Source organism: Somniosus microcephalus, chromosome 20 (assembly GCF_052327205.1).
Source record: "Somniosus microcephalus isolate GS21.2 chromosome 20, FLI_Smic_1.0, whole genome shotgun sequence".
In the NCBI taxonomy this organism is placed as follows: Eukaryota; Metazoa; Chordata; class Chondrichthyes; order Squaliformes; family Somniosidae; genus Somniosus; species Somniosus microcephalus.
In genome coordinates, this window is record NC_141006.1 from 68,206,095 (window position 1) to 68,222,657 (window position 16,563).

The following is a 16,563-nucleotide window of genomic DNA, read 5'->3' on the forward strand; positions in this document are numbered from 1 at the left end:
GTCATAACTCGCACAGAGTCCCACACACCCATCTCCCTAGTGCTGTTGAAGGATACCATTTATAAAGGGTGGATTTTTCTGAGTGCCACCACGTTATGGTTTTATGTCACCTGTTAAATTTGGGCTCCTTTTGTGAGGAGTAGAAGGGGCAGGGCAAAAAAGCAGGACTCTGAAGGAACTTGTGCTGGGGTCCACCATCTTGACTCTGGCCACAGCTGCCTGACTCCTCAGCCCATTTGTAACCACCCAAAGAAATGTTTGTGATCTCTGACTGTATTGACTGTGTCCTGTTTTACGAGCAGAGCTTGTGCATTAGTGGAAATGGACGTAGCAACCCAGATGTGATTTTGATCATCACATCATTTCCATAAAGTCTGTGGAAACGTTGCTACATTGATTTTCAGGGCGTTTCATACTCCATTCTGTTTTTTCATCCATTCAGTTGTAACATTTTCTAATTACTATGCTTTGTGCAAATTTACCTTTAAAATGCTTTTATTTTTCATCATGCATTTGAATATGTTTGAATATGCAAGTCCCTTTTTTAGAATATTTGGGTTTCTAATTATAAAATAAAACTAGAAACCTAATCATTGTGAATTTTAACGCTTTGATCTTTATGGGGCGGGAGTGGATAGGATTTTCACCCAGCCCTTTGTGTGTGCCCAACTAATCTCACTGACGCTATTGTCTGCAGTTTGATCTGAGGAAACATGCTCAAAATGGCCATTCAATGTACTAGTCAGCTTTTTGTTTCATCTTCCTCCATAAATGTAACAGCCATTAGGAAGCACTCCTTTCATTGAATGTCGTTGGGTTATGAAGTACTGTACTAGAACATTTATTATTTTCTGCTACAAAAGAAGCAGTTTTTGGTGATTAAATACTACAGTATTTGAAAGTACCTGAAATCACCAATATACACCAAGTAACGAAGGGATGTCAATTACATCTAAGTATATTGCAGTCAATTTCAGGGCATCTCTTCAGAGTTCTGAATTGTTTTTCCCTGCTCACTGAGATCCAAATTTAGCCCCAAAACCCCCCTCACTATCATAGACATATCACTGATAGCTGCACAGTTTGAGAACGAGTTGTCCAGAGCCTAGTAGACTGGCTTACCCCTAGCCTATTCAATTAACTGCTTGACGTCTTAATTCACAACCACATGTTAGACACTGGAGAGCGGTGGTGTGCTTTGCCTCTTTGGTTTCATAGGTGTTGCAGGATTTATTTTTCTCACAGGTGTTTGATGGATTTTTATAATGTATCTTAGACTGTCAATATTCGACTTGACAAAAGCTCCTCACCTAGAAAATGTTATTCTGCTGGAACCTTTTCGAGGTCCGCTGTCAAAATGCAACCTTTACCGACGAGACAAGTTTATGATTTGGTTGCTGGCAGTGGCATTTACTTTTTGCAAAATACTGCGTATGTTGGAAATCTGAAATAAAACAAAATGCTGGAAACACTCCGCAGCATCTGTCGAGGGGGAAAGGGAGGGTTAACCCTGACAAACAGTCATTGACTTCAAGCATTAACTCCTCCTTTCCATAGATACTGCCTGACCTGCTGAATGTTTCCAGTATTTTCTGTATTTACCTTTAGCCTATGTTTACCAGATTTCAAAATATTGCTCAATTTATTCTCTTGTCTGGACTTCAGCTGTTAAAGGAGACAGTGGAGAGCCAGAGGATGTGTGAGCTCATGAAGCAGCAAGAAGTTCATCTGAAACAGCAGGTATGATCCTTGTTACATATTTTTAATGTGACTACATATGGGTTTCTTTCACATTTAGTGGGTATGAAAACTGTGCAGTGAAAATATTAGATTCTCTCATTTGTATTGAGTAAAAGCTGAGTGTAAAAGGAGAAAATGAACAGTTGTAGCTGTATAAATAGTTCATTTTGTGATCATGTGTACATAGCCAGACATGTACTTTGAGCCATCAGCTGGTGATTATGACGGGTTAAGAACTCTGTGCACTACATGCAAGACTGCTGAACTGGTCATCCAACCCTTGCAGCATTGATGGAAAACTCAATGCACACTGCTGTTTGTCAGTACTCCGTTTATTGGTTGGGTAGTTGATCGAAGCACTTGAATTGTCAAAAAAAAAAAGCCTTTGACGCATGCTTTGTCATTTTGTGTGCAAGACAACAGTGGCTTGAATTAATGCGTCTATGGAAAAAAAATAAACCAGTGTCCAAACTCGACCATGTAGTCAACATGCTGCCAACCTAAATGCCTAGTTCACACCACAAGCGAGTTAAGTAACTTGGCTGATGCAGCACTTTTGGTGTGCTATGGAATCATTGTGGGTCAGTGCTGTAACGACCCTGTGTGCTGAGTTGCTAAATTCAGCTTGCCTGGATAGGTAATGGAGGACTATGAAAAATTGGAATCTGTGTTTAACATCCAGTGCTTTTATCCTCCTGCTGTTTGCTTGCAAAGGAGCACTGGTGGGAGCTGGGAACAGGTGAGCTGCCTTCCTCTTTGATGAAGGAATGGCACCTGGTACGGGAAACATTTTTTATTTGGTGCAGAGCGATGTAAAAAGGCTTTTTGGGACTTTAAATGTAGCTTACTTCAAGTAACTTCAACTGGAAGTTTGATGTGTAGCTTAATGATTTAGTAACATGACATTAGATCATGGGGGGGAAATTTCAGTTGGATACCGCCTCCAGTTAGCACCTGGTGGGGGCGCTAATGGGGCGCTGATGCTGTAGTTCTGGGGCGAGGCAAATCCACCGACGCACGCCAAATCTGGCCCCGTAGCGCCGCAGCTACGAGTTATGACCGGGGACTTCCGCGCCAGGCAGATCATGACGTCAGTGAGCGTAACGTTCTCTGACTGGGCAGCCGATCGTCCAAATTCATTCTTGCCCCCTGCCTTAGCACCTCACCCCAACAGCAACAGGGAGAGGAGGCGTCAAGCACGTGGATGCCGCCTCCAGGGGTGCTACTTAAAGGGATCATGAGTGATGAGTCGCAGATGTCATGTTAGTGCTGTTTCACTGCTTTGTGCAACAGTTTAATTCAGCCATTTAAAGGTTGTTTATTATCAGGAGTGTTGTGACTAATAACAATTAGTTACATTTCTTCTCAACATATCAAAGTGCTACACTTGGTTACATTAATGGGGGCTGTACTGGCAGTCGACCTCGCCCTCCAGGATCTACGGCAGAGGGAGCGGAGGCAGCGAGAAAGATTGGAACACGTGGCCAGAGGGAGGAGGAGGACCATGAGGGCTCTCAACAGGAGGCCTTGCCCTCTGAGGGTATTCAGAGAGCACTTCTCCTACCTCTGATTAAGTGAGGAGCAGTGTATTAGAAGGCTCCGCTTCAGCAAGGAGGTGGTCACAGAACTCTGCCACCTCCTGCAACAAGACCTCGAGCCTCCGATCAGGGCGACCACAGTTCTCAGTGGTAGTCAAGGTCACCTTCTCCCTCAATTTCTTCGCCAGCGGATCCTTCCAGTCTGCAACAGGAGACATAGCTAACATCTCACAGTTCGCCGTCCATCACTACATCCAGGAGGTCACAGAGGCTGTCTACAGTAGGAGAAGGGACTACATTTCCTTCCCCGTCATCAGAGAAGCAGGATGAACGTGCATCTGGCTTTGCCAGGATAGTGGGCTTCCCCGTGGTGCAGGGCGACATTGACTGCACCCATGTGGCTTTGCGGGCACCGCATAACAATCCTGAGATCTTCCATAACTGCAAAGACTACCACTAACTTAATGTGCAGTTGGTGTGCGACCACAGACAGGGGATCCTCAATGTGAATGCCCGCTATCCCAGCAGCAGCCACGATGCCATCATCCTGCGCCAGACCAGTGTGCCAGCACTCTTCCAGCTACCACATCAAGCTCGCGGCTGGCTGGTCGGAGACGAGGGCTGTCCGCTCTCCACCTGGCTCATGACTCCCCACCACAACCCAACACTCCTGCTCAGCACCCATATAATGAGAGCCATGCTGCCACCAGGAACATCATCGAGCAGACCATCAGGGTGCTCAAGCAACGGTTCCGCTGCCTTGACCGCTCGGGAGGAGCCCTCCAGTACTCAGCTGAGCGGGTGTCCTATTTTGTGGTGGTCTGCTGCGTGCTCCACAACTTGACCATCATAAGGGCCCAGCCCTTGCCACCAGGGATTGCGGGACCACCTCAGGAGGAGGAACAGAAGCGAGGGAGGAGGCAGCCACTCAATCGGCCTTCTGGAAGGGCGGGCCCTGACCGCCTCATCAGACTGCGGTTCCAATAAATTAAACCCCGGATCCCCATCGTTCCATCCCTGTCGCAGGCCATATCACAGCGCAAAGCTGAAATGAGAGAGACCACAAAATAATCCAAAATGAATTAATAAATTTATCAATGAACATGTAGGAACGGAGGTTCCTAACTAAATAATTCAGCTCAACTCGATGGATTAAAAGACTGGAATTTAATAACGACGAAGTTTGCTGGATGTTACAAGGAGGAAATCAAAACACGTTCGTTCAAGATGCCAGGTAGTCGAAGACTGCTGGAAAGTTCTCTAAGCTGACGTCATGACGTCCCCACGTTCTTCGTGCCACTGGCGGTCACGTGATCGGCGTCATGACGTCACCACGCAGGATAAAGGCAAACGCACACTGTAAAGGTAACAATCAGATTAAAGGTGCAGTCCCCGGCTGCACTATAATACAATTAAGGGGATTATACTAAAGTACACTGAGTCTCTTGTGGCTCCTCCACAAACACATATTTACAACAACAATATTACCTATTCACCCTTGTGCGAGCCCTTAGTGCCCCTTGTTACTGTGCCTTTGCCTACTCTAGTGCTCCTATGAAGTGTTGGCCCAGTGACTGCAGCACGGCTGGTGGAAGGCTGCTGAGTGTCTGCGGGTGACTTCAGATTACCTTGCAAGACGCCCTCAACCAGCTCTGGGCCTGGAAGGCCCGACTGTAGACTGCACCACCTCCGCATGGGCGGCAGCAGTCTGGGCTGGCTGGATGACAGGCAGCGATAAGGACAAGAGCGGAGTGGCAGTGGTGGGATCGGGAATGCTGTCCTCCTGAGAGAGAACAGCAGTCTCCTGCTCCACTGACCCACTGCCACTCCCCCGGGGCAGCACCTCAGCATCCCTAGCAATCTGTTGCAGCACAGATTGCTGGCCTGCTGCGACACCGTGAAAGCCCCGGTCGACAGTGGTAGACCCAGCCACGATGGCAGCAGTCAGAGCTTGTGTGTCATCAAGCTAAGACTGCATGAGAGCAGTCTGAGATTGAATGCCACCGAGCATAGACTGCATTACAGCACTAAGACGTTGTGTCGCTTCCGCCTGTGCTGCAATGGAAGCTGCCAGATCGCCCATCACACGTGGCATCGGGTCTGGGTTGCCACAGTCTCTGTGAGAGTCTACCATCCTTTGCAGACTGGAAATGATGGGCTCCATGGTGTGCACAGAGCCTTGTGCAATGTTGGAGGTGGACTCCTCCACGCTCCTTACCATTGCCGAGAGGCTCTCCGGCACCCTGCCCATTGCACCTATCATCTCTGTGTGCATGCCCATCACCCTTCTTCTACAGGCCTCCCCATCGAGGTCATCCTCTGAGTCCAGTGCAGCAGAACTCGCGCGCGAACTTTCCCTCTGGGGAGCTGGCCCCTGAGCTACTCTTTCCCCCTTGCCTTGCTGCAGCCCGCTCGTTCCCAGTGCATCACCCTGTGCAGATCCCGCTACTATACTAGCCTCTAAAGAACGCGGAGTGCCAGTATCTGAGCTGGTGCCTGTGGGTGAGACATGCGGTGACGCGGTGTGTTCTTCCTCCTCTTCTCCCGCCTCGTTGTCGATGGTGCCCTCGGACAGGCTGTTCCGTGCTTACTCATTATCTGAAAGCATAAAGGCACAAGATTCGGGTTAAGGTGAGGGGAGGAGGGCAGGAAGGGAGAAATGCATGCACACAGCATGATTAGCTGGAAAGTGCGAAAGGCTTGTGGGGTGAGGGGCAAGTGGGATGTGAGATGGATTAGGGATGAACATCCCATTGTTGTCCCCAAGGGGGTCAACATCGCCGGTGGCCACGGCGTCCACCACCTGGCGCCCAATAATCTGCAGCATTCGAGTCTCTAGCTCAGACAGTGGTTGGGTGTCGGCTTCTCCCTCCTGTTGTGAGCCACCTTGGCCTGCAAGAGAAAGGAAAGTGTGTGTGAGTGTGGAACAATGTGTTTGGTTGATGTCCCTACCATAGTTGAACAGCTGTCATTGTGTGCAAGGTGTGGGTGTAAGTGTGAGTGTTGGTAGGTAGAAATTGGCCAGGACCCAATTTGTTGTGATTCAAGAGAGCGCTGTCCTTACATGACACAAAATGCGGGCCTCCATTCTACTAACTCAAATGGGAACAGTGATGCGTGTGGGTCTCTGCTTGAGCACAGGTACATAATTGAGATGGATTTCTCCAACTTGCTTCATCCCGTTTCTTCCCAGCCCCCCAACAGTTAATGGTTGTATCCATTCTTTCTCTCTTCAGGTGTTATTAGGCACAGTGCATTCTTTTCTAAGGAACCATTGAATAAATTAAATTGTACATTTCTAAGATTGTCTTTTAAACATTATTATGGATTTTTTTTTGGAAATGTATTTGTAAACTGAACATGATGTTGCAGAAATGCTGAGCCATTCTTCAGAATATTTACAGGCAGAGGAGGACTCTCCGAACCAATCCTATTTGAGATGAGACAATGTTGTTCCAAGGTCTGTTTATGCAGTACTTTATTTGTTTTGTGTTTTATCAGCTGGCACTATACACTGGAAAGTTTGAAGAATTCCAAACAACGCTTTCAAAAAGTAATGAAGTTTTTACAACCTTCAGGCAAGAGATGGAAAAGGTAAAGTGTGTCACCTTGAAGGTGTCTGCAGTATACTAGATATTTTATATCACGAGGAACCATTTGGCCCATCACACCTGTGCCAATTTTCCTGTCCTCTCTGTAAATAAAACAACCTGCATTTAAAAAAAATCTTTTGCCCTCTAGTTACCAACTAGTGAATTAGTCTTCTTGTTATTTACTTTATCAAAACCCCTTAGAATTCTGAACACCTATTAAATCTTCTCTTAACCGTCTCTGTTTGAAAGTGTAAATACTAACTTTTTTAACAACCCTTCCTGGCCCAAGAGCTCTCTGGTCAATTATAATGTCCCCACTTACACCCCAACTGAGATCCACTAGCTTGGCACAGACTTGGCTTTGAACCTGGAAATCCTTTGGTTTGTCGCACTCTGCCATTCATTGCATTTACCCACTCAACTGTGGGGAGCTCACAGCACTGTGCCCTTTGGACTACAGAAATGGTCTTGAAGATGTCAAAACTTGGCATTCAATCATCATAGCATTCTTGTCTTCCCTTAGTGTAATTCTCAATTAAGTTAGTATTTATAACTTCTTTCACAAAGCTAATGTGAAGAAAGGAAAGAAATTACAACCCAATGTGGCAGACGTGTATTGCTGCAATTGCCATCTTACCACTGTGATTACTGGAACGCAAAACCAAACACCCACGGCCCCCCTTCGCCCTGTTGGACGAGGAAAATTGTGAAGTTTTAGCAGTTACAGCCTGCTTTGCAGGAAACCACTACTTGCAGCTTAACACTTCATATTTTTAATGTGCCATATTTCAAATGCTTAATTTTCCCATTTTTCTTTTAATAAGATGACAAAAAAGATCAAAAAGCTGGAAAAAGAGACCACCATGTATCGTACCAGATGGGAGAGCAGTAATAAGGCTCTGCTGGATATGGCAGAGGAAGTAAGTAGTTGGTCATTTCCAGTTTGATCCAATAACTGATTTGAAGAACTGATTGGTAAATATTTGTTAAATCTTAATTCAAAACACATTTACACCTGATCTACTTCTAGTTAATTGACTTTTACAAGTGTAAATTTTTGGTATGATTTTTTTATGTTTACTATTTACCATACTTGCAGCTCAAATTGCAGAGTCAAGCTGATAAATGCTGCCTCTTCATTTGTGCGACCTAGATTTGAAACCAGCTAGACTGATGAAATTTGTATGCTGACTCGTGTTAAGTGAATGTGTGCAGTCTCGATCCAGTACCTAGTGGCATAGGCACACTGCACGACACAATACTGCTCTTAATTTTGCACTACATTGGCAATATCACTTTTTGTTTTCCTTTTCAATGTCCTTGTCCCCTGTTTCTCCCTCTTTCTCTCTTCTCCCCGCCGCCCCCCCCCCCCCCCCCCCAACAACCAAATAAGAGTTTTGAAATAAAAACAGAAAATGCTGGAAATATTCAGCAGGTCAGGCAGTATCTGTGGAAAGAGAAACAGAGTTAACGTTTCAAGTCAATGACCTTTTGTCAGAACTGGAAAAGGTTAGAGATATAACTGGTTTTAAGCAAGTACAGAGGCAGGGGAGGAGAGGAAAGAACAAAAGGGGATGGTCTGTACAGTAATAGGGTGGAAGGCAGGAGAGATTAAATGACAAAAGGGATGATGGTGCAAGGCAAGATGGCAATGGGACAAGTAAAGAAACAAAAGATGGGTCTAGAAGAGGTGTAAATGTGACGAGCAGATGTTGGTTTTCTCAATCCAAGAACATCTTTCAACACCTTGCAGCAGAGCACAAAATGTCTTGAAACAAGACTTTTTTCTGAACACAACATCTCATGGACTCCAATGGGAACCCAAATGATGGGAAGCCCTGGGAGTAAAACCTCAGTTTTTGGTTGAGACATGGGATTTCGACCACTACAAGGGCAGGACGGTCCAACCTGCAGACAGTGCTATAGTTTGCTGTTGTTGCTCTTTGATTGTCCTGCGTGTGGGGGAAAAGTATACTTGAGTTATGTGGGAATTAACCTTTTACTGGCCAGAAGTAGCAAACTCATCCTCTTGTGTAGATTCTTGTTTACAGCAACACAGTTGGAGTTACTTGATTTTTTTTTTAATTCAACCTAGAAAACCCTGCGCGACAAAGAATTTGAAAATCTTCAGGTAAAGATTCAGCGCTTGGAGAAATTGTGTCGAGCTCTTCAGACGGAGAGGAATGATCTGAACAAAAAAGTTCATGACCTGAGTGTCCAATCAGCCCAACAAGATGGCAGCAGCAAAGAGGATGGGGAAGAGGAAGAAGATTCACAATCCTTAAATAAAGTCTCCCAAGATAATCAAAGCGAAGATTCCACTCCAGATGTTTCTGCAAAGGCTGAGTGTCCTATCCAAGAGACTCCACTCTCGTCTGAAGTTTGTGCTCACGTGACTGAGCAGATGCAGTCACCCATGTTTACAGAGAATCTAGTGGAATCTAACGTTGAAGCTTCTAGCATCCAGTCAGAATTATTACCATCCAACAGCTCCTTGGAGTAGTTTACTACACCTTTTTAGAGTGTGTGAAAAGAAGGGTACATCTGAATGTTGCTATAGTCCAAAATGTCATGTACCAACTGATGGAACTAAGGCTCCTAGAGCTATAATAACTAGGCTTTGGATGAAAGTATTATTCAGTAGTGACTTGGTAAATAAGTTCCCTCTAAGGCTTGATGACATGGAGTCAGAATTTCTATTTTACTAGATAAAATGGAGCATCTAAGTATGAGTGGAAAGTGTTTGAATTACTTGCATGTAAAGAAAGTCAGTGTGATTAAATAGTGCAAAGTTTTTTTAGGAAGCTTTCAGAAAAGATTAGAACCCATCTGAAAGAAAATAACCTAAAAGGGCCAATTCAGTCTGAGTGTCTGTGTTTTCTGGTCAAGTTTCAAAAGTGCATTTACACATTCTTCAGGCCAATGATTAAGACTTGTTGCCCTCTGTTCTATAAATGTTTTAATGTCCCCTTTTTTCCCCCAGGGTATGAATTGCTCTTCCGTTCCCTTGATTTCATGAGCCTGTTTACCTCATACAATTGAGCTGACTGGGAACGTGCTGCTCATCCTTCACCAATGTTGCTCTTCAGTGAGTTGTTAGAAGACATGCAACAGGGGCATGGCAAAAAGTGTCTTCCCCCCCCCCCCCCCCCCCCCTTCTCAAGTAATGGAGTGGTTAAGATAGGGAACTTGGCACATTGGAGGGGGGAGAGGAAGGATACGAATTAAGGCCTCTCTCCACTCACCACATGCTCCATTGTGCTTTAACAGCCTCCTTTATCACTGTTGCAGCAGATTGAGTTTCTACTGTTACATATTTTCTGTTTGAGTGGGGAGGCTAAAAAGGTTGAAGAATAAATAACTGAGGACCTGTCTGTAAAAAGTTACTTTTTGCTGATGCAAATGTTACTTAAACATCACATGAAACTTGTACACATCACTGTCAAAAAGCCTTTGAGGGAACCTCCCCTGTTTTTAATCCCACTTCACATGCTGAATTAAAATGGCTGCATAACCAAATCAAACTTCTTTTTAAAGAGAAAACTTTACACTTCCCCTTTTTTCCCAATTCATAAGTTATTGTTTCTGTACACTTCCTTCATGCAACATCCTGCTTAGCTGAAGGGTCAGACAAAATTAAAATTATGACCATGTGTCTCAAGATGCTGGTTAACTTTAAGTCTTGTGCTGAATCTTCAATGCAGATGTTTTTTCTGTGAAATTTATAACTGAAGATGTTACCATTGTATATGGTGTTTGTGACATTGATTTTTTGAAAGACCTTGATTGATGATAACTGATGTAGCTCTTTGTTCCCTCCCAATGCTCAAACCTATGAGCATTGAATAAAAATGTCACATAAGCACTTTTTCACATGCCATCTTCACTTTGTTTTGAAGCCTCGAGAGAGATTTTTTTTTTGAGGACCTTCTTCACCTAGATAGTTGGTGGGTGGTGTTGGCTTCCCCCTTAACCACAGTATGGGCTACCAAAGAAAACTTTTCATGATACAGTACTTGCCATCCAAAGTGCTAGTAACTTAATAGATCTTACATCACAATGCTATACAATTACATTGCACAAAACAAGAGTTGTCTCGTTATATTGAAGAAATGCTGTAACTCTTGTAGCCTATATCTCCTTTATGAATGTTCAGAGATTAATTTTGAAATTATATTCTTTAGAAGGTCCTCTTTCATACAAATGCACTGTTGGATTATTTGCTGTTGAATTTCAGGGTATGCATTTATCTGGAAGTTCTGTGGGATTGGGAGCATTTAATATCATTCCAACCTTTAACACTTTGTGGACTGATGCAACTTAAAATCTCCAGACTGTTGAACATAAATTGGAGGGAGTCTCAAAGAACATGACAGACCCTTCACTTTACTGTCAAAACATAAATTAACTTCTTCCAGTGGATAGTGACTTCTTTGCATTTAAATGCTACTACTTCATCTTCCAATTTCCCTCCAGTTTCTCTCTCTGCCCTTGTGGTCGGGTGGGGATGATAAAACCTCACCAGTACTTTCTTTTCCTATCTGGAAAAATTCTGACCTTTAACTGACAAACAGGTTGCTAAGTAACAGAATGTGTTGATTCTGCCACAGTGACAATACTGTTGTGTAAAAAATACTCTAAAGCAGGTCTCAAACAATTAGCTGTATGATTAGTGATTAGCACTGTAGTGCTGTTATGACTTTTTAACACTTGGAAGGATTTAACATCGTTGCTAAAATGCATTGAAAATCATGTCCATTTTAGGTTGTTCTCCTTTAAAAGGAAAAATAAAAGCCAAAACTAAAAACTGTAGAGAAAGTAGAGGTTGAAAGGGAGAAGACCAACTTCTTCAGGACATATGCTTTTAATGATCTTGGTTCCAAGATGCAGTTTGATGGTCAGTATGGATTCAGTGACCGAGAGGTCAACTAAGTTACTTCATATTTACTGCCATAGTGGTCTGTAGAACTGCACCAATTATCACTTGGTAAATGACCTGACAAGTTCAAAATGTTACAAAACATCTTAAAATATAGTGGAAATTAGTTAAAATAATATATAGATGGGAAACTATGATATGAGAAAACAAATTGTTAGAAACAGCAATTTAAGAAATACTAACTTAGTAATGCATTATAAAATTGATTGAGGATGGATGGAATGCACTGCTGTGGCAAAGATTTTCTGATATTTGTACATATATTCAATGTGTGTATTTCATCAGAATGAAAGACAACATTGTAATGTAAGCAAATGCATGATGCTGATCACATCCCTTGTAAGGTACTGCAGTGTACGTGTGTGTATGTATATACACACTTGTACCTTGTGCATGTATTACAATGAGCAATCCACTTTCTTGGCAGTGTTATGATTACCTAAGACATTGGCTAATGTCATGGTGACATACTAAAACTGGCATTTTATTTCATTCCAACCACTATCATTGGTGTGTTATGTCTGCATTATCTAGTGGTAGAAATCACTACTCTGTGTGTGTGTGTGTATATGCCATTAAATTAGTCCATAAAGCTGGAAAATTTCCTTTACGCAGGAACCAAAAAAAACCCCTCTATTTTAATATTTTTGTTGATTAACAGTTTGAGGTCGGTGCGAATCTCCTCCCAATTGGCTTCAGGCCTTGATAAATAAATGATTGCACAATCAGAGCATTTCTCCCATAATGTTGACATGGGATTCTAATGCATTTTGTTGAACATGAAATAGATGCTTGAATTACAATGTGTTTAGATTATGCACATCCCAGTTTCTTCGCACTGCGCAGAACAAAGTGTGGAACAAAAAAAAATCATTTGACTCATTCCCTCATCAACCTTTCAAATTCCAAATGCAATACTACACCGTCAACTGAGGATAAGTTTTTTTGGGAAAAAATTTCCCTCCATCCTCCAAAAAAAAAAAAAGCCGATTTGAGTAAAACTCCACAATACCGAAGTAGAATTCCATCCTATGTTATACTGTATATCTTTGAATTGGTTGCCTTTGCTAATTGACAGACCATTTTATTACAGAAGACCAAAATCCAGTGTTCAGCTGTTGCTTGATACTTTTTTTAATAACCAGTGTCTAAATAGCAAAAAAAAAATCTGTAGAATAAGATGTATGATTTCAATTTTTCGAAGTAATCTTTGGAAAATGTCCCTGTGAGGAGTGTGACAGTTTGACTTAGATTTTAGTCCACTCATCCTTACAAATGTGTAGAAAAGACAAGCAGAACATATAACTAATCTTGGCTTTAAAGTGGATTGTTCCCTGCTACAGAAAAGGGGTAGCTCCAACAATAGGCTCATTGAGCTGGCATTCACGCTTTGCATTTTCATTTGTATGGGGTTTTTTTTCTTAACATACGGTTACATTTATTACCTGCCCCTTGTTGTTCTGTGATGATGCACCTTAAACATGATTATACAAATGAGTGGCTTGCTCGGTCACTTCAGGGCATTGAATCAACCACATAGCGTGGACTAGAGCCACATTCAGGTCAGACCTGGTAATTGTGGCAAGTTCCCTTCCGTTCACTCTCCTAAAAGGCTTAAGTGAACTAGTTGAAAAAATTTTTTAGGTCATTTTTTTCCCCCTGGTAACTCACACATGACCAGATTTATTGAATTCACTTTTAATAACTTTCCATGGTGGGATTTGACCTCTGCATCGCTGAGTTCCTAGTCCAATACCAGAACCACTACACTACCGTACCCACGTCATTAGTACCTGAATACTGAAGCAAAACTGTCCCACTTTGTTATGCCCTCCTGCTTTTGGGGTCATGGGGAGGGAAGCTACATAAAACTGCTTATGGTAGCACAAAGTTTTGAGATGCTCCCTGTCCAAGATCGTCCAACACTTAAAAACAAATAACAACACAAGCTTTGCAGAGATTAATGGCAATATGATTGTATTAATGAATGTTTGCTAATATATTCCCAAGTTTTTTTAAGCTTGATTGACATGGCTTAAACTGATTCTGAAGTGCATTAATCACAGCTGTATACAGATTAATATAGCTTCCTTAAATGGCTAAAGCCTGTAAGCTGGAAGGCCACTTAGTTATGATCCATTTTTATCCTGATTAAAAGTGTTGGTGCTGAAGAATCCAAGTAGGTCACACTATTTTGAAAATTAGACTGCTGATGTGCCAATTTGTTGAAGGAAATGTGTTAACTGCAGACGGGGTGTTTCTGTTTCAAATACTGTCCGGGAAAGCTGGGAATTCTAGTATTCCATTTGTAAACTTTGTCCTTGTACATGAAAACTAGTTCTAAAAACTCATTTTTATACATCTTTCCCAGGACAGAGAATACTTTCCACTGGAATTTCCTCTCTCTAATATTATCTCTCAAAAGAAAACCAAATACTTGAGGGCCTTGTTCCCAGAAACTGCATTTGTTTTGATACTGCAGATGACCAAATATGATGCTCACACTTTTAGTGCATTTTTTCCAGACTTTAGTGACATTTCACAGCCACAAATTAATTCCTGTTAAATGTAATCTGTAGGAGGTGTATGTTCTTTGAGAAATGTGACTACATGATGTACTTCAACAGAAAACCCTCCGATTTTGTGTCTCTGCTTTACTCTTGCCAGAGTAACCCAGTGACCCTTTTCATCAGAGGACTGCTATCAATCTAAACCCAAAACTGCTCAAAGGCCATTTACCTGCCATACTAATTTGTTTTTAACCTAATGGATTCTCAGTGATTCATGAAGGGTCATGCTTAAATATATTCGTGTTACATACCTGTGATGACCTTGATCTATATGCTTTGCAGGTCCTAGATGAACTAATCAAGCCGCTTCTGTGGGGACTAAACTCCAATAATTCTGTGCCCTTATAGGGTCTTCATTTTAGGCTTTCAGAACTTCAGGGACCTTCAAGTTCTGCTTTTGATTTTTAGGTTGAGATACATTTTATGAAATAATTGTGAAATGCCAATGTCATTGCACTGCAGGAAATGTCAGTTAATTCGCCCAATTCCATTGACCAGTATTGTGCACAAGAGCCCAATGACGATTGATTATCCCATTGATGCAAGTTGTGCCCACACCCCAATGAGGAAAACTGCTGCAGTGACCACCAGATCTTTTGGTCAGTTGGTTATAATAGGATAAGGACCCCACCCCCTGCTTTGCAAGTTTATCCAGGAAGTAGCTATAGGCATATAGACGAGGAGCATTCTAGGTTCAATACCTGGTTTACAAGTGGCAATGCAAAATTCCCAGTCTATAGTGCAGTTCGTGGATGAAGCAGCCCTAGGGCTAGTCTGAATGGAACTGCTCAGGGCATTCTCTGTAATTGACTGCACCAGAGCAACCGTGCAGGGAGAGACAATCAAAATGCTTTTATCTGTTCAGAAACTGGTTCCAAAATTGGAAGCTCAGTGGTCCATGCATCATGTAGTTAAATATTGTATGTTGGTTGAAGAGACCATATTCAGTTCTAATTTTTCGGCAGCCTGCATGGGCTACTTTCCACAGTAATTGCAAATAATTTACACAGCATTCCTGTTGTAATAACCCTACCTTCTCAGCAATTGCATGTATTCTTAAGGATAGAATTAGTTATTTGAAGTATTTTGTATAAGCCAGAAAAATAACGGTAATGGCAATCCACCTTTTGTAATTTCCATTATCTTCTGGTGTACATTAATAAAAAAGTGACAGTCAACACGTGAAGCTGTATCAATGTTTGACTTGGTGTATTTACAATGTTGAAACAGTAAGTAAACCTTTCATGATGCACTAAAATAATTTGGTCTTTAAACTGTAATATACAATGTCAAATAAAGGTAACTCTTATCACGAGTTTAAAACATTATTATTAAGTGGAATGGGAAGTGGGTTTTACAGATCTACTTTTCCTTTGAACTTTACATCTCATTGATCTTAAGCTCCAATGGCGCAAAATCAGTTTCGTTACCATCCCTGCTCCATTTTTAATAACTGTTGTGCAATGGTTTTACAGGGCCCATTTAGATAGCCCAATGAATTGAATTTGTGATTTTTAACCGCAGCCACTTCTACACTGTTTCTTAAAGAAACTAATAACCAAGCGCCTATGATAAACTAATACCTTGTATTCAATCATTAGATAATGTGGCCCAACTTCCCAAATTATCTCCACACAGGAGCTGTTTATTGACACAGAGCTGTGTGTAGTAGAAAGAATATTGTGTGGCAACAAAGTATTCCATGGCCAATGATGCTATTTCATAATCTGCTAAGATTTTACTGTTCTGTTCAAAATAAAATGCTACACTGCAGTAAGATGTTGAATGCACCAGAGGTGTTGAGAATTGGTGCAGCTTCTATGAATAATGGAGAACCCTGGCATTGCAACCATATTGCTGGCCATCTGATTAGGAGATTGGCAATTTACTGCCTGCAAGTGGATCTCCATGGCACTGCTCACAGGGAGTGACGATAGTAGGTTACACCTTACACTTGTGGTACCTGCTGGCAGCAGTATGAGAACATAACAGGTGAATTAGGAGCAGGAATAGGCCTGCTCTGCCATTTAATAAGATCATGGCTGATCTTCAACCTGAAATCCACTTTCCCGCCCGATCCCCATATCCCTCGAGTCCAAAAATCTAACTCTCTTAGTCTTGACTATACTCTGACTCAGCATAAACAGCCTGCTGGGGTAGAGAATTCCAAAGATTCACAACCC

At 42.3% G+C, this 16,563-nt stretch overlaps 1 protein-coding gene across 3 annotated transcripts in view; it reads left to right on the top strand.

The window, feature by feature from the left end:
• LOC147103378 (alpha-taxilin-like) overlaps window positions 1–15,695 on the top strand; it is a 39,245-nt gene extending 23,550 nt beyond the window's left edge. For all 3 annotated transcript variants that reach the window (XM_085962925.1, XM_085962924.1, XM_085962926.1), the window contains exons 7-10: window positions 1,666–1,740; window positions 6,780–6,872; window positions 7,696–7,791; window positions 8,967–15,695. In XM_085962925.1, coding sequence (XP_085819051.1) covers window positions 1,666–1,740; window positions 6,780–6,872; window positions 7,696–7,791; window positions 8,967–9,374 — 672 coding nt within the window. In that variant the 3' untranslated portion in view covers window positions 9,375–15,695. The remainder of the gene's footprint in view (window positions 1–1,665; window positions 1,741–6,779; window positions 6,873–7,695; window positions 7,792–8,966) is intronic.
• Window positions 15,696–16,563: the final 868 nt, after the last annotated feature.